The following is a 24,041-nucleotide window of genomic DNA, read 5'->3' as shown; positions in this document are numbered from 1 at the left end:
TTTTTCTTTAATGAAAAAGATATTAAAATTCAGCCTGTATAATCCAAGTGTCTCCCTTCCCCCCACCCCCACTTTACAAAGAAAACTTAGCTTCTTGTCTTAAAAAAATAAAGGAGAACACATTGTTTTCTAAACCCTGTCTGTCCAGGTTTACTGCATATCTTTCTGCATGCACTCACATAACAACCAAACTGGCCTTCTTACACTGTAACCTGTGCCCAATATCCCATCTCCTCTCTCTGTGTCTCTGCCTAGGCTGTGCTCTATGTATAGAACACCCTCCCTCCTTCGATCTCTTATAAAATTCCTATCTTCCTTCAGAGCTCAGCTCAAAGGGCTACCTTCTATAGAAAGCCCATCCATATATATTTTGTATTTAATTTTTCTGGGTGTGTGTTGATTCCCTTCACGAGAATCTGTGACCTGTGAAGGAAGAGCCTTTTCATCCTCTTTGAATCTTCTGTGCCTGGCACTTAGAGAACCTTGATAAACAATTGCTGATGGAAAGAGTAAATATAATAAACTGCTGTGAAGAAGAACAAAAAAAGTGAATCTAAAATATGTATTTAACATAGAGCACAGTCTTTTAAAAAATTTTCCCCCACAAAGCCCAATATGGTAAATAACCAGTCATTTGCTAATGAGTATAACATATTTTGGCATTTTGTATTGTTGCTATTTTCACCATTTGCCTTATTCATCTTTGTATGGAAATGTAAAGATTTACAAATGATGAGACAGTCCCACCAGTTCTGTGCCAAATGTCCTGCATCACACCTATACTTTGAGGTTCTTGCTGTGGTATTTCTGGAAGGGGTCACCAATTCACCAGTTCTGTCTCTTACAGAAACATTTTGTCATTTTACTGAGGAGTTGACTTCAGGTTTTGTTGCAGAATACCTGTTCTTTCAGGTGTCTTTTCACCCAGGCTTCTCTTCCCACAGCCTCTTCTTATAAACAGCCTTATTACTCCAAGACCACAGTGTAGTTGGAGTGACCTAAAGAAGATGGCTTTCACAGCTTATATTTTCCTTTGATTAAGCTACAATATGTTAACCTTCTGACAGGTGATCACGGGACAGTTGGAAGCACTATTAAGGATTGCTGAAGGATGATCACATGTCAGATTTCTAACACATGGAACTAGTTTAACAGCAGGAGAAACAAGTGGAGCCTGAATATGGCTGAATGTTGTTCAGACAGAATGGAATTCAGACACACAGTGTTGGAAGTTTTGGAAGGTGGATGAAACCAAAATATTAAGGGGTGAAATGATTCCTATGGAGGCCCATGGCACAAAGGTGGACGCTGCCATCTTTGATTTGCTTTTTAAAAACAAACACAATATACATTGAAGACTGCCCATGTAGCAGGGTTACTTACTGATCCTTATACAGTCTGTATCAGCAGACCAGCCTTGTTTGGTGCAGGAAATTTTGTCTTGATCATTTGGAAGTCTGTAGCCATGATTACATTCAATTGTTATTTCATCACCTTCCTTATAATGGCCTTTTATTGGCCAAAAATGACCATTTTCTACTGAATAAAGGTAGCACTCTCCTATACATGAGAAAAGTAAAAAATGAAACAATTAGAACATGAAATGATAGAAATAGCAAATTAAAAGAAGAAAGGCTGGTATCCATATGTGTAAGAAAAAGAGGACAAAGTATGATGGAGAAAAAATTTATTTAAATTTACTTAAGGTAAGGTCAGAGAAGAATTATCAATTTGTCACCAAACATTTATTAAATTCCTATTATGTGTAGGTGTTGTAATAGTCATTCCATTCAAATGTAGAAGACAACAATATATATAAAATGTATATAATAAATGCAAAGAAAATGAATAAAGTGAACATAAAATAGTTAAATACAAGGTAGAGTAAAAAGGAAGGTACAAGTACTTTTCGAGTAGAAAAAAGATTTCATGTAGAAGGCAGGATATAAAGTGAGTTTTGAAGAGAGGGATTTTATGTAGTGGAGGTCATGAAAAAATACTTTCAATGCATGAGTATGGTCAGTACAAATGCATGAGATGGGAGGTGAAATAAAATGAGTGAGGAAGAACAAGGGCCAATTTGGAGAGGTCAGAGCACAGAATGTGAAGTAGGGTTGGAAAGAGAGGTTGGTACCAGGTTGTGAAAATCTTTAAAAGCCAAAAGGGGCATTCTGGGAAGATGGCAGAGTAGGTCAGAAGTTTCCATGCTCTCCAGATTTTCTCCATAAACAGACAAAACATCCCCATGATATGAATGGAGAACAGCAGAAGTAAAGGGGTAAATTAATGGTTCTCCTAAGAGCACTTGAGAGGACTTCAGGAAAGATATCACATCCAGGGGCTCAGGATGGACCTAAGTGTCAACACCTCCAAGCAGATTTTGCTGAATCAACAAACAGCAGACCTGGGGGCAGCTTCATCCCAGAAGTAGACTAAGCCTCAAGAAATTTCACCTCAGGAACTTTCTCCTCATGAATTTTTACATCACAAAATTTTATCTAAGGAATAGCAGAGGCTGAGTGGGGGAAGGTTGAAGGACAACCTCCCCTCTCCCATTTCCATATGCCAGGTCTAACAGTACTGACCAGTGGCTGTGGATGAGCAAGAAAGAGCACTTGCCTGGTAAGTGTAGTTGTGATGACAAGCAAAGTGGGACTTTTTGTTTTGCTTTTTATTCTTTTGGAGTTCTAGTTCTTCTCAGCACTAAAGTAATCAAGTGCCTTTCATTGAGACTTGCCTTTGTTTGAATCAAGAGTCTTTGATTAATCGAAAGTCTTTGATGACCAGCTTAAGTCACAAGAAAGCCTAAGTCACATGAGTTTGAGTCACTTGGTTGTGATGCCCTCTGTGGACTGACCCTGAAGAAGTGTATATATACTCTGAGATTAGCATGTTGCTTTGGCGGTTCACTCACTGGAAGAGTGTTCGTGTGATGTAGCCAGACAAGACTCTGGGTAGCTGTTAAGGAGCCCCCCGGCTTTGAAAACCCAAATGTTGGTGCTTCTCTCTCTGGTAACTATGTATGTATGTAACGGTCAGAGAGTTAGAAGCCCTGTCTATTGATTTGTGTTATTTTCTCTGCTAGTAATTTATGTTTGCATTTTCTCTGAAGTTCAGGGTGCTGACTTTTCCCCCTGAACTAAGTGAATGATATATATATGTTTAATTAAAGTGAGATTGTAAACCCCTTAAAGTTGCTTTCCTTAGAAAAGCATATCAAAGACCCTGTGCTAGCATCCCTCTTGTATGTTGGTGTTGTTGGTCTTGTTGTCGGTCTTACACCTCCACCACAGCTGCTAGCAACATTGTTGTTACAGTGGTGCAGCAAGGAGCAAGAACATTTTAGGGACTACATGGTGAGGTGCCCTAACTGTGACTTAGGGTAGGAGAGGAGTGCCTGAGTTTGGGCCCCAGGAAAGAATTCAGAGAACAACAGCAAGGAGGACTTGAGGTCTGGGTAAGCAAAGGGAAAAGAATGTGACTGTATATAGTTACTATGTTGTAAAAGAAGATCAGAATTCATATCGACAGGAAGATAGTCAGGTTACAAAAGCTACTCCTACCTCAAAGAAGAAGATCAAATAGTCACAAATTTAAAAATTTAAATAATTCAGAGAAACAATTAAGTTTTCATAGGACTTAGCAGCTTCTACACTAAAAGACTGGTGGTCTTAGAACATTATTTTTCAAGGAAAAAGAATAACCCAGCAAAGTTGATTATACTCCTGAATGAAAAAAATGAACACTTAATAAACTGAAAGACTTTTAATTATTTGTGACAAAAAGAACAGAACTCAAAAGAAAATTCAGCATAAAAGATAAGAGGAAAGATAAGAGAGACTTCCAGGAGGAAATATGGTAGAGTAAGCAGTAAATCACTGTAACTCTCCCCTATTCACCTCCAAATAATCATAAAATAGGTCCTCAAAATAAATCCTGGAGGGATGGAGCCAGCGGAAAGATGAAGTGGAGCAGTCTTTTTTCCCCAGGAGACTTTCAGGATCCGCAAGAAAGGTCTGGAAAGAAAGGTCCATCTTACTTGTGTAAAAGGAGAGCACAGGCCAGGACAAGAAGAGTCCCAATAAGCCAGCAGCAAGCCCCACTTCACAAAACTGGCGGGAGATTCTGAGCCCCAGTGTGGTACAGTAGGCAAATGCCAACACCAAGATCCCTCATGTGCATTAGCACAGCCAGGGACAGCAGCAGACTCCAGCTGGAGTACTACCATGTGCTTCAGTGTAGTCCCTAGTGGGCAGGCATCCTCCAGCTGCCAAACCTCCACATGCTTTAGCACAGCCCAGCATAGACAAGCATCTTCCAGCTGTTGGACATCTTTGCAGCATCAATCAGGCAGGTCTCCTTCAGCAGCTGGACCTCCATGTGCTTCAGTGCAGCCCAGGGCAGACAAGCATCCTCCAGGGGCCAGACCTCCGCATGTTTCACTATGGCCCCAGGGAAATGCAGCAAAGCCCACCTAGTCTCAGTACACACCAGACACTAACACTAGGACTCCAGCTCACCATGGGTAAGCTGCCAGATGCTCTCCAGTCTCCAGCCAATAGCACCTGAGGCCCCAGAAGACAAAGCCAGTGACCAGGCCCCTGAACCACAGAACAAATAGCTTGAGACAGTGCCTCCTATGCTCCAACAGGAGAGTTAAAATTTAAATAACATGAAATAGGTCAAAAATATGAGCAACAAGCAAAAATGAACATTGATCATAGAAAGTTAAAGATCAAAACACAAACTCAGAAGAGGACCACATTGTCAATATGCCTACACACAGAACTTCAAAGGAGAATATGAATTGGTCTCAAGCCCAAAAATCCTTTTTGGAAGAGCTCAAGAAAGATTTTAAAAGTGAGATAAGAGAATTGGAAGAAAAATCAGGAAAAGAAATAAGAGGTATACGTGAGAGGCAGGCAGCTTGGAAAAGGAAGGCCAAAAATTGACTGAACAAAGCAATTCCTTAAAAAATACAATTGGTGAAATGGAAAAAAAAAATCCACTGAAGAAAACAGCTCCTTAAAAAGTAGAAGTGGCCAAATGGTAAAGGAGATAGAAAAGCTAAGTGAATAAAATATTTCCTTAAAAATTAGAATTGGGCAAGTGGAAGCTGATGACTCTATGAGTCATAGAGTCATTAACTCTGTGAGTCTATAAGACATCAAGAATCAGTCAAACAAAATCAAAAGAATGAAAAAATGGAGGAAAATGTAAAATACTTCATTGGCAAAACAACTGAGCCAGAAAATAGATCCAGGAGAGACAATTAAAGAATTTTTGTACTACCTGAAAGCCATCATCAAATAAAGCACCTGTATAGCATCTTTCAAGAAACCATCAAGGAAGTGGTGGAGCCAAGATGGCAGAGTAAAACCAGGGACTTCCTTGAGCTCTCTCCCAAACCCCTTCAAACATCTGTGAAAAAATTACTCTAAACAAATTCTAGAGCTGCAGAACCCTGACAGAGTGAAACAAATTTCTAGTCCAAGACAACCTGGAAGTTTTACAGGAAAGGTCTCTTGTACTGGACTGGGAGAGGAGCACAGTCTAGTGTGGGCTATGCTGGAACATATTGGGCTGTAGCAGTCCTCAGTGGATGGAATCACTTACAGCTGTGGTGATTTCCAGACTTCTCAAACCTCAAACAATTTTTACTTATTTAATATTTTTAGTTTTCAGCATTGATTTACACAAGAGTTTGAATTACAAATTTTCTCCCCATTTTTACCCTCACCCCCAGACAAAGATGGCATATATTCTGATTGGCCCATTCCCCAGTCAGCTCTACCTTCTCTCACCCCACTCCCCTCCAATCCCCTTTTTCCTTATTTTGTTCAGGGCAAGATAGATTTCTATGCCCCATTGCCTGTATATCTTATTTCCTAGTTGCATGCAAAAACTTTTTTTTGAACATCTGCTTTAAAAATTTAAGTTCCAAATTCTCTCTCCTCTTCTCTCCCAAACCATACTCACTAAGAAGGGAAGCAATTCAACACAGGCCACATGTGTATCATTATGGAAAGCCCTTCCACAATACTCATGTTGTGAAAGGCTAACTATATTTCATTGCATCCTATCCTATAACCCTTTATTCAATTTCCTCCCTTGACCCTGTCCCTTTTTGAAGGTGTTGGTTTTTGATTACCTCCTCCCCCTATCTGCCCTCCCTTCTATCATCCCTCCTTTTTATCTCCTTTCTCCTTCTTTCCTGAGCAGTAAGTTACCCAATTGAGTGTGTATGTTATTCCCTTCTCAGGTCAAATCAGATAAGAGCAAGATTCACCCATTCCCTCTCACCAGCCCCCTCTTGCCTTCCAAGGAACTGCTTTTCCTTGCCACTTTTAAGTGACATGATTTACCCCATTCTATCTCTCCCTTTCTCCCCCTCTCAATATATTCCTCTCTTATCCTTTAATTTGATTTGATTTTTTTAGATAGCATCCCTTCATATTCAACTCACCCTGTCCTCTCTCTCTCTCACTCTCTCTCTCTCTCTCTCTCTCTCTCTCTCTCTCTCTCTCTCTCTCTATAATATATATATATCTATATATATATATATATATCTATATATATATATTATATTTATATATATATTCCCTTCAAGTACCCTAATACTGAGAAATGTCTCATGAATTACACATGTCATCTTTCCATGTAGGAATGTAAACAAAACGGTTCAACTTTAGTAAGTCCCTTATGATTTCTCTTTCTTTTTATCTTTTCATGCTTCTCTTGGAGAATATCAAAATGACATCACTATGCTAGAGTCAAGTTTCAATGTGTCTGCCTGTGGCTGATCAGACCAATAACAGCTTGTAATGCTCTACCACAGGTCAGCCACAAATAGTCTATGTGGACACTTGGGGTGGACAATTCAAACTTGCAAATCCCGTGTTTCCTATGAGCTGCTACAATTCTTCTTTGTGCATAGAGCACAGCACCTTCTCTGATGTTGGAATGGCATGCTGAAAGGTGCTGTGCCAATGTCTCATAAGTCACACAATCAATTCCAAAGTTCTTGAGAGAGACCTTTAGAGTGTCTTTGTATCAGTTCTTCTGACCACCATGTGAACACTTGTCCCGTGTGAGTTCTCCTTAGAATAGTCTTTTTGGCAAGCATATGTTTTGCATTCAAACAACATGATCAGCCCATTGGAGTTGGGCTCTCTGAAGCAGAGTTTGAATGCTTGGCAGTTTAGTTTGAGGAAGGACCTTAGTGTCTGGTACCATATCCTGCCAGGTGATCTTCAGAATCTTCCTAAGACAATTCAAATGAAAGTGACTCATCTTCCTGGCATGGCACTGGTAGACTGTCCAGGTTTCACAGACATACAACAATTAGGTCAGCACCACAGCTCTGTAGACCTTCAGTTTGGTGATCAGTCTAATACCTCTTCTTTCCCATACTTTCCTTCCCAAACACTGAGCTAGCTCTGTCAGTGCATGTGTCAACCTCATTATCAATATGTACATCCCTGGAAAGTACACTACCAAGGCAAGTGAACTTATCCACAGCATTCAAAACTTCTCCATTTGCTTTAACTGATGGTTCTACGTATGGATGGTGTGGTGGTGGCTAATGCAGCACCTGTATTTTCTTAATTGTTAGGCCAAAGTTAACACAAGCAGCAGAGAATTGATCCTTACTTCATTGCATCTCAACTTTAGAGGCTACAGTAAGTGCACAATCATCTGCAAACAGAAAATTGTGCACCAACACTCCTTCCACTTTGACCTTGTTTGGTAGCCTTATCAAGTAGAAAAGTTTACCATCAGTGCAGCAGCCGACCTTGATGCCGTGTTCATCCTCATTGAAAGCATTTGACAACATTGCTGAAAACATCATACTAAAAAGCATGGAGTAAGCACACAGCCTTGTTTCACTCCATTGGTGACTGGGAAGTCACAAGAGCATCCTCCATTATCTAGAACAGGGGCAAGCATGCTGTCATGAAATTGATTTAAAATACTGATGAACTTCCCCAGGCAACCAAATTTTGATATGATTTTCCCTAAGCCCTCATAACTAACACTATCAAAAACCTTGGTCAGATCTACAAACCTATACAGACCTTTGTTCTAGTCCTGGCATTTTGCCCGGAGTTGTCGTGGAGCAAACACCGTATCGACTATTCCTCAGTCCTTTCTGGAGCCACATTGGCTCTCAGGTAGATGACCATCTTCCAGGTGAAAGATCAACCTATTAAGGAGGACTCTGGCAAGAATCTTGCCAGCAATGATGAACAGAGATACCCCACCGTGATTGTTACAGGTCAATCTGTTGCTTTTACCCTTATAGAGATGGACAGCGGAGGCATTTTGTAAGTACTGGGGGATAACCTCCTATTGCAATATAACCTGGAAAATTTCAGTCAGCTTTTTTGTGAGCAGTGGATCACCTACCTTGTAAATCTCAGGTGGAATAGAAACAGCACCAAGTGCTTTTCCACATGAAAGGAGCCTGATAGCATTCATAATGTCTTTTTCAGTTAGAACTTCAGCTAGGGAGGGATTGACTTCAACATGAATATATGGTCAATAGCTTCAGCATTGATTAATGATGGTCTGTTAAGAACCCCAATGGAAGTGTTCAGCGCATCTCTCTAGGATCATGTCCTTATCACTAATCAATGTGGCTCTATCAGCACTGTGTAGTTGAGATGCAAATACATCTTTGGACCATGAATAGCCTTCAGGACATCATAAAAGTGCTTTGGATTATTACTGTCAGCATAAAACTGAATTTCATCTGCCTTCTTACTGAGCCAAGAATATTGCATATCTCTAAGCTTTGCTCGTACTTAATTTTTGATGGAATTAAATGCTGTCTTCTTGGAGATGATGAGCTATTCTGCTGGTAAACCCTGTGGATTTCCTGTTTTTCATTTAGCAGCTTCTGAATTTCTCCATCATTTCCATCTGACTCAGATGAGCAAAGGCAGTGCTATACACCACATCTCTGAAAACTGCCACGATCCTTTCTGCTCCACTGTTGCCAACTGTGTGTTGTTTCAATTTTTCCCTCCAAGTTAGAAATGAACTGTTCCACTCAGAGAAGGCCTCTAATTTGTTGACATTAATTCTTCTGGTAGTCATTTTGCCTTGGGCTGTCATTTTTGCTGAAATTCAAATATTTAGCTTGGAAAGGGTAAGTTTCTGATCAGTCCCAGCACTCTGTACCACACATTGCCTTTGTCACTCTCACACCCTGTCTCTTCTCCTTACAATCACACAGTCTATTAAATGTCAAGGTTTGCTGTGGGGGTGCATCCATGAAGTTTTATTATGTTTAGGGAAATGGAAGACAGTGTTGGTGTTGAGAAGGTTATGAGATGCCCCAGTCTTCAGTAGTAACTGATCATTGATCTTGCTGTTCCAATTTCATTCCTCACTAGGACTCCTGACCAAGTCTGTAGTCTGAGCCTACTCTAGCACTAAAGTTCACTCAGAATTATAAGCTTGTCTTCTTTTGCAACATTGATGATAAGTGTCCTCCAGGTCTTCATACATTTTTCTTGACCTCATCAGGGTTCAACATGGGTGGAAGCATAGGCACTGATGATGGTGGCATGATATTTTCCTTCAAGTGACAATCCCATTGTCATGTGTTCACTCCCTTTTGGCAGGCATACAAGCTTGTTGACTAGATGAGTTTTGATTGCAAACTTACCCCAGCTTCAGGCATTTCCCCTTCACTGTGGCCACTCTAGAAGAACATATATCTGACTCCAACCTCAGTAAGCTGCCCTTCATTTGCCAGCCTAGTTTCACTCAGGACTACTATTTGATTGCAACACTACTGATGTTTTCTTGCAACAAGAGTTGTTTGTCTTTCAGGTCTACTGGATTTGTGTGTCTATAAGTGTGCACACATTCCATGTGCCAATGGTGAGTGGAATCATCTTTGAAGATGTTTTTGTATGTTTCTCCGTGTTTTGACTGCAGAGTGGGATTCCCTGCATGCCACAGTAATATGGTAAGGGTTTGATAAGCAGACAATTTTGAGGGCACCTTTTCTAGCCCCTTCCTCACACCAGGAGGTGAGCAGTGCAATCCTTAAGAGGCTGTTCAGACACCCAAGGGGCTGCCAAATCCCACTGCTGCTTCCAGTGAGAAACTACCTTATGACCTGGCTGCCTGTATGCAAGATTGTGACTACAACTCCTAGTGTATCTGCACCTGATGTTTTGTCACCTGCCTGTTGCCACAGGACTTTGAGATAAGTATAATGGTAAAATGGTGTGGGTGATGTCTTTTGATTCATGCATAAATTGGATTTAAGTGAGGCAGAGTTGCAAGATGTCCTTGCCCTCACTTTCTCCTCCAGAGTCATCACAGTCCAGTGTCAGGACAGAATGAAGACAACTGGTGATGGCTCAAGATGCAGTGGATGACCTTGGTGTCTTTGATGTCTAACCAAGCTCCAAGCACTCCCCACACCTGCCTCAGCTGCCGTCATGGCCATTTGAATAAATTGTTCTCATCCACCCATTCCACCAGGGGAAATCTTTGTATGCTTGGGGTAGACACCTCCCTAACTCACCAATGGGTTTGAGACCCCTTGGTTGCCTTCAACCTGGTTCAGTCCATCTGCCAAAATGGTTTACCGGGGTGTGGCCTCTGTGCATGCCACAGCTGCTTGGAGTCACAGTTGAGAGTTGGGTGTAACAGGTGGACATCAAAGGTGGAAAGCAGCCCTGAAAAGGGCTCAGCATTATCATAGAACAGGAGGTACTATCCAAGAAGAAATAGTATAATTAGGGAAGCAGAAAGTGATACCACAGTTCGATGATAATGACCACAGCAAATGGCATCCTATGGTAGTGATTCATGAAGGGTGGACCCTAGTATGAAGAGACTTAAGAATTTATAAAGTTCATTGCCTTTTGCAAAACAAACTGTCTTCTGATAAGTCATGTCCAACATGTATCAGGAAGGAATTCTAACTTTATGTAATGTTCAATGGTGAAATCATAAAGATCTCACTGAAACGAAATGCTATACCCTTTCCAAATATAATCTGGAACTTCCTATCACTTGGGCCCATTACAAATAGTTGAAAGAAGCATACTCACGAATGCATTCTGGCACTGGAGACCATCCTTCTGCAGTACATGAAAATTTTGTCCAATAGTCTGAGGGAGATCCTTGAGCAGGTACATAATTTTCATTACAATGGTAGTGCATTACTTTTCCAATGGATTCGGGAAATGAACTGCGATCAGATTCCTCGCTTTGCCAATATGGCTTATAAATGATTCCATTTTCAATTTCTGGATATTCACAAGATCTCACTTGGGAGAGAGTGAAGTAAAAAGAAATTATTTTCCTTCTTAATAATTTTAACCATTTAATTAATTTTAATTTCTTATTATGAATACACACTTTACAACGTACTATAACTTCATTCCATTAATTTGTGATCTCATAATGTGCACTGGTTTACAATCATAAAGTTAGAAGGAATTTGTGAAAGTTATCTCAATTCAATTCAACACATATTTTGAAATGCCTACTACATACAAGACACTATACTATGCAATTAGGATGCAAAGACAAATGTAACCTTCTTTGCCTTTGAGTACTTATATTCCACTAGATGCTCTGAGGATGATAGCATCTAAATTGTATGAAATGGTTAGTAACTTGCCTATTTTAAAATGTTTCCCTAAAGAGATCCTGCAAATTTCTCAGCAGTCCACCCCAAGACTAAACACACTTTATAGAACCCCAAGAAAGAGATTTTAATTTCTCACTTGTTCATCCCCGCTTTCACCACCCCAGAAACACAGTTAGTTCTGCATAAAATATCAAAATATCATAACCACTCTTGCAAGCCCTTTCCTTTATGAATGAATGAACAAATAAGAATTTAACAGCTTTCTTTAAGGAATAGTGCTTATCCAAAGTTGGCTAGGAAATTATAATGTCTAAAGACATCAAGATATATGGAGGTTAGCCTGGATCCCTGAGTGGTTCCTCAACTATGATATGGAGATGTTTTGATATTGTAGAATGCCTATTCTTGCACTATACTCTCATTGCTTGGTCTACATGACGATGCTATCTTGCTCTTTGTTCTCATATCTATCTGATCATTCCTTCTTAGTCTTCCTCTACATTCCATCTATATTCTTATTAAATATTAATATCCTCCAAAGCTCCATCCAGTGACATCTTCTCTACTCTTTCTTAATGTTGCTGATCTCTTCAGCTCCTATCAGTTCAATTAGCTCTATGAAAATTATTCTCAAATCTACATATCCAACTTTCATCTCTCTCCTGAACCCTAGTACCATCTTATCAACTGCCTGTTGCACATTTTGATACAAATTTCACATCAGTATCTTAGACTCAATACATCTACAATTGATTGTCCTCTATTCCTTAAAACATCCTTCCCACACACTTTTCTTTTTTAGTAGAGGATGCCATCCTTCTAATGACACAGGTTCACAATCTTTGAGTCATCCTTCATCTTTGCCTTTCTGCTACCTCACATATCCAAATAATTTCCATGTCTTGTTGATGCTATTCCCATGACATTTCTCTTATTTTACTCCTTCATCCTGAGACTCACATAGTCATGACCCTAGTTCATGGTCTCATAAGTCCTTGCCTATACTACTACAATAGCCCCTTAGTTGTTCCAGTTAGTTCTAATCTTAGTCTCCAAACCACCCTCCACACAACAGTCACGTTACTATTCCTAATACGCAGGTCTGAGAATGGCATTTATCTACTCAAAAATGCAGTAGTTGCCTGTTTCTAGTGTAAAAATAAATAAATTCTTAATCTGTAATATAAAAGCTCCCATCATCTGATTCCCATCTACCTTTCAAAATATTTCATATTAGTCTCTGTCATACAATCTACATTCTAGGCGAACTAGACAAGTAGATGCTCCAAATGTGGCATGCTGTGTCTTATCTCCAGGATTTTAAACAGGTTATCTGTGCCTGAACTATACTTTTTTCTCACCTTTGTCCCTTAAAATGCTCCGCTTCCTTCAATGCCCAGGTCAGTTGCTACTTTCTATGTTAAGCCCCCAAGTTGTTAGTGCTTTCTCCCACCTCATCTTGTATTTACTCCTCTGAGCATATAATGAATGTTTATATTCACAGTACAATATTCAGAGATTTTTTGGTAGGGCAGGGAAGTATATCATCATTTCCTACAAGAATGAAATTATAATTGAATAAAAGCCAATACAACAAAAACTTTAAGAATCAATTTAGAAAGAATATGGTGATGTTTTTAAAGAGAATTACTCAGGTTTCACTGTAGTATTTTTGTATTCATAAATCATTTCTGAATAAAACATAAGACATATGATTATAAAGTAACAGTACTTGTTTCTTTTAAACATACCAAACCTTAAACATCTTAATAACATTATCTGTAGAACTTGTTAGGAATTCAATGGTATTGCCCCTCCTCAAAATATTTTTGGAAGTTCTATATTGTAAATACCCTCATACTCAATTTAAGTCGTTTCGGGGGAGGATAAAAGGCGGGGTGAAGGGCCCTGCAATTTCATGGTGTAATTTCTAATGAGTAAACTAGATCTTAACAATACACATCAGCAACTGTGCTTCAGTTTCACATTTTAGAATGTAGCAAGAGATATGGAGTGAAATTAAGTAGATCTCTTTTTACCCTGTTTGCTTTGAGTTTGAGATGTCTTTTGGATAGCTTACCATAGAGGAATAGAATAGAAAGGAAAAGTTCACGTTTAGACAGATGAGTTAGAGAGGGAAAGATTTGCTAGGAGAGTACTAACATATTCTAGGTGAGAGGTAACAGTGACCTGAATTATGTTGATGGCAATAAGAATGTAAAATATTTTGTAAGTATAATTAACTAGACTTCGCAACATAGGAGAAGCATGATTGTAGTAGCAGGAAGAGTAAAATATGTTCATTTTACATGAAAAAAGAAAACAAGACAAAAACATGAAAAATATGTTCTGTTTCCTCAACTCTTAAAGGTGGCCAACATTACAGTAGTTATGCAAAAGGAGTTTTGCTTGTTCCCCCTGCCCCACATATCTCCCAAATTCATTGGAACAAATTGTCTAAAGAAATTTCCACAAAAGCACAGAATGTGAAAGCTTTAATGAATCTTAGTATTATTTAACAGAATCCTTATGTTTTAAAAAAAGAAAATCAAGGTCTTAAATGCTAAGTGATTTGTCTAACATCACAATTAATAAGTGATAGAATCAGGATTTATCCATATACGAAAGACTAGTCTCTAGATAAAAGATGGTGATTATCATTCTACACAGCAATGATAAAGTAAAAGTAAGCAATATCTTATTAGTATGGAATTTGTAATAATTTAACCCAAACGTGACTGGAATTTATTTTTCCACTGTATTAGAAAAAAAGATTTCAAAATAACATGATGAAAATATTGCAGGGAAAAGTTGATATAGTTGGGAGAACTGCTTATTTGTGAGGAATTTCATGAACATATGATTGATTTATAAACAAAGTGTCATTAAACAGAAAACTTTAAACACATATTTTCATTCTGTAAGTTGTCTTTATGTATATAAAATAGTTTTGTCTTCTTTCTTACTTTTTTCATTTGATAAGATTGATTACTCAATCATTTTAAATGTTATTTTTGTTGCACTTACATTTTTGTACTTTGGTTTTTTTCTATTAGTTTTGATGATACTTTAAAAATGCAAAAAGAGAGAGAAAGAAGAATATATAGTTTGGGGCAGGAGGGAGAAGAAGACTTTTCAAAATAGTCTCACATAATCAAGGCGCACAAATATATTCCTACACAAAGAAGGATATAGGGTATGGGAATAGCTGGCACTTGAACCTCACTGTCACCTGAAGTGTCCAAAGGACCAAGAATACACACACATACAAATAGTTGCATAAAGTAATTCTCTCAATATGGAAACAAGATGGAAAGAAAAGATAAGAAAGAGATACTACAATAAAGGGTTGTTTAGGGAGGGTTTATTTGTTGTTCAGCTATTCAGTCATGTCTGAATCTTTGTGAGCCCATAGGCTTGTCGATGGGGTGTTCTTGACAAAGAAACTGGAGTGTTTTGCCATTTCATTCTCCATTTTGACCCCATTTTTACAGATCAGGAACTGAGGCAAAGAAGGGTTAGGTGACTTTGTCCAGGGTCACAGTAAGTGAGTCCAGACTTTAACTCAAATCTTCCCAACTCCAGCACTAAAACTCTATCCACCCCACCACCTAGGTGCCACCAGGGAGGACTTAGTCCTAAGCAAAAACATTCTTACTAAGGATATATAAAAATATTTATTTCTCTTTTTATTTTGGTGATGAATTGGAAAGTGAACAGGTGTCTATCAAATGGGGAATGGTTGAACAAATTCTGGTATACAAATGTGATGGAACACTGTTAGAATGATGAAATAAGAGAAATCTGGGGGAATGTTTTTAAACCAAAGCAAAGTGAAGTGAATTGAACCAAGGGAAAAGTTTATATAATGAAACTGAAAAATTTAGGAACTTTGATAAAGACGATGATTCTAACCACTTGCTAATAGGGTGGTGAAAGACTCAGAAGGCAGAGTGAGATACATATTTTTAGGTATGGCCAATGGAGAAATTTATTTTGTTTGATGATATATAATAGGCAAGGAAAGAAATCAGGTTTTAGCTGACTAAAAAAAATTAATAAAAGACAAAAGTGAACCTAAACTATGTTGTCCCACTCTGATTTGACATTGCAATATCTGGGTTTATGAGTGAGATAATCTGCGTAACCCAGATACAGCTAGTTTTATCCTCTTAGCAATTTTTTGGTTTGAAGAGAATGGCTGTTCACATAAAAAGCTAACACTTCTAGACTGCCATTTAATGGACATGATTAATTGAAAGCACTTATAAAAAGTAGGTTTAAGTGGGAGTGGAGCAAAGGCAGTGCTGGAAAGCAGGGACTTGCTTAAACTCTCCCCCAAATCCCTCCAAACACCTGTAAAAATGGCTCTGAACAAATAATAGAGCTGTGGAATACATGAAATAGCAGAGGGAAACAGGTCTCCAGCCCAAGAGAGCCTGGATGGTTTCTGGGAAGGGTCTATCACATGGTGCTGGGAGTGGAGTACAGCCCAGCATGGGCCACACCAAGACAGACCAGACCAAGAGTTAGCTGGCTGGAACAGGCCTTAGGGCCATGAATCACTGAACTGTGGCAGTTACCAGACATCTCAACCCACAAACGCCAAAGGCCATGGAGCAGGTTAGTGGTAAACTTTGGGATCCAGTTGAGAGCAGTCTGACCCCATCCCTGAGGGTGGCAGGGGTAGTGCAGTGGTGATGGCTGCAGCAGCAGGAAGCTCCTGAGGTTGTTTCCAGAGCTCCAGCATCAGCTGCTTCCCAAGTCTGTGGCTCACAAGGTGGGAAGAATGTAGTGGCAGATCAGAGTGGGAGTGCAAGAGCACTTTGTAGGTGCAGAGGCAGGTTTACTTGCTGTGCCCTGCTTGGATCTGGATTGCAGTCTTGGTTGGCAGTTCTTGGAGAAGGAGGAGTGCTGCTGTTACAGAGCCTGGAGTGATGGTAGAGTAGAAGTAGCTCTGAAAATGGCAGTGCTTGGCCCCTAAAGCTTGGGACAAAATATTCTCTACTCTACAAGCAGTCATACCCTGACGAAAAGCTCAAGGATTGAGGAGTTGGCTGGTAACATTAATAGGCAGTGAAAACAAACTCAGACTCAAACTCAGACTCAGACTCAAACTCTAGAATACTCTTTTGGTGACAAAGAAGATCAAAACATACAGCCAGAAGAAGTCAACAAAGTCAAAGAGCCTACATCAAAAGCCTCCAAGAAAAATATGAGTTGGTCTCTGGGCATGGAAGAGCTCAAAAAGGATTTTGAACATCAAGTAAGAGAAGTAGAGGAAAAATTGGGAAGAGAAATGAGAGTGATGCAAGAAAATCATGAGAAACAAGTCAATGACTTCCTAAAGGAGACCCAAAAAATACTGAAGAACATAACACCTTAAAAAATAGACTAACCCAAATGGCAAAAGAGTTCCAAAAAGCTGATGAGGAGAAGAATGTCTTAAAAGGCAGAATTAGCTAAATGGAGAAGGAGGTCCAAAAGACCACTGAAGAAAATACCACCTTAAAAATTAGGTTGGAGCAAGTGGAAGCTAGTGACTTTATGAGAAATCAAGATATTATAAAACAGAACCAAGGAATAAAAAATTGAAGACAATATGAAATATCTCATTGGAAAAATAAGTGACCTGGAGAATAGGTCCAGGAGAGATAATTTAAAAATTATTGGGTTACCTGAAAGCTGTGATCACAAAAAGAGCCTAGATATCTTTCAAGAATTTATCAAGGAGAACTGCCCTGATATTCTAGAGCCATAGGGTAAAACAGAAATTTAAAGAATCCATGATCGCTGCTTGAAAAAGATCCCAAAAAGAAAACTTCTAGGGATATTGTCACCAAATTCCAAAGTTCCAAGGTCAAGGAGAAAATAGTGCAAGCTGCCAGAAAGAAACAATTTGAGTATTGTAGAAACACCATCAGGATAACTCAAGATCTAGCAGCTTCTACATTAAGGGATTGAATGGCTTGGAATATGATATTCCAGAGGTCAAAGGATCTAGGATTAAAACCAAGAATCATCTACCCAGCAAAACTGAGTATAATGCTCCAAGGCAAAAAAAGGATTTTCAATAAATAGAGTTTCTTTCAAACTTTCTCAATGAAAAGACTAGAGCTGAATAGAATTTGACTTTCAAATACAAGAATTGAGAGAAACATGAAAAGGTAAACAAAGAGAAATCATAAGGAACTTTACTAAGTTGAACTGTTTGTTTGCATTCCTACATTGAAAGATGATGTGTATAATTCATGAGACATTTCTCAGTATTAGGGGAGTTGAAGGGAACACACACACACACACACACACACACACACACACACACACACATAGACAGAGGGCACAGGGTGAGTAGAATATGAAGGGACAAAATCTAAAAAAAAAATAAAAATAAGGGTTTAGAGAGGAATACATTGAGATAAGGAGAAAGGGAGAGATAGAATGGGGTAAATTATCTCACATAAAAGTGGCAAGAAAAAGCAGATCTGTTGAAAGGGAAGAGGGGGCAGATGAGGGAGAATGAGTGAATCTTGGTCTCATGTGAGCCAGGGACTCAGGAAGGAGGGAATAACATACAGACTTAATTGGGTATCTTATGTCACAGGAAAGTAAGGGGAAGGAGATAAAAAAAGAGGGATGATAGAAGGAAGGGCAGTTAGGGGGAGGAAATAATCAAAAGCAAACACTTTTGAAAAGGGACAGGGTTAAGGGAGAAAATTGAATATAGGGAGACAGGATAGGAAGGAGGAAAATATAGTTAGCCTTTCACAACATGAGTATTGTGGAAGTGCTTTACATAATGATACATGTGTGACCTATGTTGAATTGCTTGCCTTCTTAGAGATGGTGCATGGGAAGGGAACAGGGGAGAGAATTTGGAATTCAAATTTTAAAAGCAGGTGCTCAAAAAATATTGATTTGCATGCAACTGGGAAACAAGATATATAAGAATGGGGCACAGAAATCTATCCTGCCCTACAAGAAAATAAGGGGAAATGGGATGTGGAGGAGTGGTGTGACAGAAGAGAGGGCTGACTGCGGAATGGGGCAATCAGAGTACACACCATCTTGGAGTGGGGGGGAGGGTAGAATGGGGAGAAAATTTGTAACTCAAATGTTTTAGAAATCAATGTTGAAAACTAAAATATTAAATAAAATGATAATTTTTTTTAAAGTAGGTTTAATTAGAGAAAAGAAGGGAATTTCCCCAGCTTGAACAGTGGTAAGGATTAACAGTCAATCAATGGGCAGAGGAGCCTTTACCATACACCACAACCCTTCAGCTTTCATTGTTACAGATGTTCTGAAATGTACTGAAAAATGTGGAAGCTGAGTCTACAGTTGTGAACTACACTAAGGTCATGTGCTTTCCTCTTTCATGTGTTTTACTGCCATGTTTCTGCAAGTGTGTGTCCCCCTCTTCACAATAGCTGTTGAGTGTATTAGTGGGAGAGTGTGATTTTGGGTTAGATGAATATTATACTACATCTGTTATCAATATTTTAATAATATTTAATGCATTGTTATCTATAATATTTTATCTTTGCCCCACTGTTATGTAACTGTCTATATTTAATATCCCAAAGGGCCATTATTATGAATAACTGGTTCTACAAGTAGCACATGCATTATGAATGTGTTACTTTGAGTGATTGGTTTGTAGAAAGGAAAGACATTGGGTGGAGTCTCAACAGCTAGAGTGCCAAGTAGGGAAAACATTTCTACTCAAGAGACTGACTCCTAGGACTTAGAGAGAGTTTAAATGGAACCATATGGTGGTCTATCTCTGAAGTTTCCACAACATCACTGCAGTAGTGCCCTACAGAAATAGTCTGATCTTCAAATATGATATTGTCAATACCTACATAGCACAGAACAGGGGCCTTGCCTCACAACTTTCATTTAGGCATTTCTCTCCTGAATCTACACTGGAGTTTCTCTACTATGCCACAGAAATGTCTTTTTCTTAGGAACGCATTATAATCCTGGGATTCACACATTGAAAGTAGATTTTGCCCTTGTGGTCTCTCCTTTTGATTAGATGACTCCTCCTGGAATCTCCATTTAAGGAGAGCTCCCAGGCCATTCACATCTTCATTTCTCTCTCAATCAGCTGTACTCTGAGCCTTTTCTCCTCTGCCCCCTGGCTGGATATCTTTACCATACCCCACAACCCTTCAGCTTCCTCTTATGTAATCTTTCTGCATTAGATTGTAAACTCCTTGAGTTCAGGCTCTGTCTTTCTTTACACTCATATTTGAATTTTTTGCATTTAGAAATTTATCAGGCACATTAGTAAATTCACAATAAATGTCTCCTGTTGACTAGGCATGTAAAAACACTTTTCAAAGGTTTGGCTTGATCCACAAAGCTATCCTTACACTAACAGGTCTAAGGTCTCAGAGACAGATCATCATGAGAGTTAAGTTCAAGCTCGAAGAGAAATGTATTTCTTTTCCTTACCACTCTAACTAATGAGCCTGTGTTAAATATGTTTTGTATCCACATTGTGCATAATATTTATACAACTAGCCATTCACAGCAAGGACATGTTTAAATATTCAACATTAACCATTGATTTAACGAAAAAGAAAATATGTATTGTACTAAATAATATTTGAAGATAATAATATATTAAAGTAAAATATATCTTACACTAAATGGAACTGAGTACAAAATGAATGAAGAAGTCTATATAAACTGCATGATTAATAATATAAAAATAGACTTACAGGACCACGTAAAATTGCTGTTTAAGAATTTCCTCATGTATAAAACAGATGCCACTGAATTGCATGATACACAAGTTGCAATGGTATTACTAATTTTTCCCAGTGTTATTTAGCCCAAAATGCTGTTTTCAATAAAAATATGGTAGAATTCCACTTATGAAGCCATGGCATTTTGTTATTAATGGAAGTATTATTATTGCAAGGTACCAAATGGGTACACAATCACATTTAAGTTTATGTAAAATGAAATTTGTTCACTCTACTAAATGTTTCACTGAAGTTTTTTTTTTCTTTCATGTTCATATATGTTTTGTCAAAATATGGGCTCAAATGTGATCCTTCCATGAGTTAGCAAACCTCAAAGAGTCAAATCAGTGAAAAACAAATCTCACTACAAGAGCATTTTGGCAAAGTGTCCAGTTCTTCTCATGACAGTCTATCCATTCAGATCCTACTAGGGTAGTAGCAGCAGAGCCCTGATACCATACTTTGTCACCTTTATGCTATTCTGTTTTTCCATCATTCACTCCTTCTAAAAGTTGATGTCAGGTGGTTCTTTACATTTTGTACTAAAGATGCAAGATATACATTTTTTCTAAGAGATCAAGAAACATTATCTTTAAATGATTTAAATTGACTTTTGGTACTCTGTGCCCAAATATCTTTCACTCTTTTATTCATCCAAGAAGATAGAGAAAAAATACTGTAAGATGAAAAACAAGAAAATGAACCCATGAACAGAATAGTTTACTAATTTCCCCACAAGCCCCAGGTATCTACTAATTCTAAGAAATGAACCTTCTGTTCCATTTTCAACTTACCTTGTCCTACAGTGTAGGAAGGCCATAGGATAAAAATTATCATTAGGTGGTATAATATCATGGTGCTTCCCAGGAGGAAATGACCAAGATATTTGTGAGTATTTTGATTTGGATCCTGTTTTCATTAGATTTCTTCCAGTCTAGTGCTGTGTTTCTGTCTTATATCATCAGGAAAGTTCATCATCCCTCCTTTGTAAACATCAAAGTTCACAAACACTTGTACAAAATCAGCAAACAATGACTTACCAAGTCTTTTCCTGTAATTTACTGGATTTATTCCAAGATATTTGATTTGGAGAAATCATTTAGTAAACAGAAGGCTGGAATAATTCAGAAAATATTTGTCTATATAGCTTATGTCCACTGCCATACAACTGTGAGAATTCTCACCACCTAAAATTTGCATATCATTTTCAGTTTTGCAAAGAGCTTGATTTATGGTGTCTCTATTGATCATCTCAGAACCCCTATGAAGTAGCTGTTATAATATTCCCCCATTTTGTAGATGAGGAAATTAAGGTTGATTGAAGTTAATTCACTCACTAGGGTCACAGAAATAGTATCTAAGGGAACAGCAGAGGGACCCACCCAGCCAGTCTGTCTCGGAGAGCACTGGGTGAGTGAAACATGATAGTAGGCCCAGGCCCAGGGAGGAAGTACCTGCTACAGCAGCGATGGAGCCTCAGACCTCTCAGCCCAGAACAGGAGTCTTTCAGAGCTCAGGGAGACACCAGCACAGAGCCTGTGGCCACAGAGGCCTCCAGCCCATAGCCTAAAGATCTGAAACTCACCTTCTTGAACTTCCAGGAGCCATAGTGGCCAGGAAAATTAGCTCTCCCTCCCTCCCTCACCCAGAGAATACTACCTTGGGAGAAATAGAAAGGCTAGAAGTGGGGCTTCAGTAGCCTTTTAGCAAAAGAAGTTTGGGAGAGAGCCCTTCTTGTGGTGGCAGAAGGAGACTAGCACAGGAACAGAGGTGTCCCAGCAGGCCCCACCTCAGCAAAACAATGAGAGTTACTGAGCCCCAGGGGGGTGAAGCTAGCAAACATCAATACCAGGACCCCAGACTGCCTTTACACAGCCAGGGAAAGTGGCAGACACCAGCACAGACAACTGCTGAGACCACCTGTGCTGTAGAACAGTCCCTGGGAAGAGGACATTTCCAGCACCCAGAACATCCTCCCCAACATGTCACAGAACTAGAAGCCATAGCACACAAAGAGAGTGAGCAGGCCCACAGATCCCCACATAAGAAGCTTGGGACAGACACTCTGAGCCCCAGAAGCAGAGATTCACTTTAGAAGCCAGGAAGAAAAAAAACACCACAAAAAAGCATACTAAAAAGCCAAAGACCATCGAATCTTATTATGAAGACAGGGAATATCAAAATACCAATTTAGAAGAGGACAGCATGGGCACTATACCCACAACTGAAACCTCAAAAGAGAATATGAACTGGTCTCCAGACCAAAAAGCATTACTGGAAGAATTCAAGGAGCACTTTAAAAACAAAATTAGAGAGGTAAAAGAAAAAAAAAGGAAAAAAAATTCACTGATGAAAGCAAATCTTTAAAAACTAAACTCAGTGAAATGGTTAAGGAGGTTCAGAATATAAATGGAGAAAATGTCTCATTGAAAAGTAAAATCAACCAAATGGAAAAAGAGATAGAGAAGCTAAAGGATAAAAACTATGCATTTAAAATTAGAATTAGATGAGCAGAAGCTAACGACTCTATGAGACATCAAGAATCAGTAAAAAACAAAATCTAAAGAATGAAAAAAGGGAAGAAAACATAAAATATCTGATTGGAAAAACAACTGACCTGGAAAATACGTCCAAGAGAGACAATCTAAGAATAATTGCTCTAACAGAAAGCCATGATGAAAAAAAGAGCCTGGACAGTAACTTCCAAGAAATCTTCAAGGATAATTGCCCTGAGGTCCTAGAACCAGAGGGTAAAATCATCATCAAAAGAATCCACTGATTATCCCCTGAAAGAGATCCCAAATTGAAATCTCCAAGAAATATTGTAGTCAAATTCCAGAATTATGAGGTCAAGGAGAAAATACTGCAAGCAGCCAGAAAGAAACAGTTCAAATATCATGAAACTATAGTGAGGATCACACAGGATCTTTCAGCTTCTACATTAACTGACAGGAGAAATTGGAATGTGATATTCTGAAAGGCAAAGGAGCTTGGACTACAGCCAAGAATCAACTACCCAGCAAAACTGAAAATAACTTTTCAGGCAAAGAGAGGACATTCAATGAAATAAGAGAATTCCAGACCTTCCTAATGAAAAGACCAGAGCAAATTATTTACATCCTTACATAGGATTTTATATATATATATATATATATATATATATATATATATATATATCAATCTTGATAATAGTACAGTTACTATGACAATTGAAAGGGATATACATAGACTGTGAGTGTCAGTATAAAATAAACAATATAATGATAAAAACATAATTAAGAGATATAAAGGGATGGTTCTGGGAGAAGAGGTAAGGAGGTAGTAGAAAAGGATAAATTATATCACATGAAGAGGCACAAAACATATTATAGTGGAGGGAAAGAAGGGAGGGAGAAGAGCAGTATGTGAGCTTTACTCTCATTGAATTTGGTTCAAGAAGGGAATAACACACTCTGATAAGCATAGAAATCTAACATGTCCCACAAGCAGTAGGAGGGGAAAGGGGAAAGAAAAGGGAGAGGGAGAACAGAAGGCAGGGAAGAAGTAGCAAGGGAAAAAGGTAAGATAAGGAAGGGGAATGAAGAGGAAGGGTAAACTGAGGAAGGCAGTGGTCAAAAGCAAAACTCTTTTGAGGAGTGGAAGGGAGAATGGAGAAA

The 24,041-nt window shown here is 38.7% G+C and overlaps 1 protein-coding gene and 1 pseudogene across 1 annotated transcript in view; both read right to left on the bottom strand.

Moving 5' to 3' along the window:
- LOC118846198 (complement factor H-related protein 4-like) overlaps nt 1-21,328 on the bottom strand; it is a 113,398-nt gene extending 92,070 nt beyond the window's left edge. Inside the window, exons 1-3 of the mRNA XM_036754492.1 lie at nt 21,180-21,328; nt 11,082-11,300; nt 1,384-1,560 (exon numbers count right to left, since the gene is read on the bottom strand). Of these exons, the coding sequence (XP_036610387.1) occupies nt 1,384-1,560; nt 11,082-11,300; nt 21,180-21,240 (457 nt within the window). The 5' untranslated portion in view covers nt 21,241-21,328. The remainder of the gene's footprint in view (nt 1-1,383; nt 1,561-11,081; nt 11,301-21,179) is intronic.
- Nucleotides 778-1,315, bottom strand: LOC118846201 (annotated as a pseudogene).
- Nucleotides 21,329-24,041: the final 2,713 nt, after the last annotated feature.

The sequence above is a fragment of the Trichosurus vulpecula genome, chromosome 4 (genome assembly GCF_011100635.1).
Source record: "Trichosurus vulpecula isolate mTriVul1 chromosome 4, mTriVul1.pri, whole genome shotgun sequence".
Classification (NCBI taxonomy): domain Eukaryota; kingdom Metazoa; phylum Chordata; class Mammalia; order Diprotodontia; family Phalangeridae; genus Trichosurus; species Trichosurus vulpecula.
The sequence above is the reverse complement of the archived record's forward strand: the minus strand, read 5'-3'. Positions and strand labels throughout refer to the sequence as shown.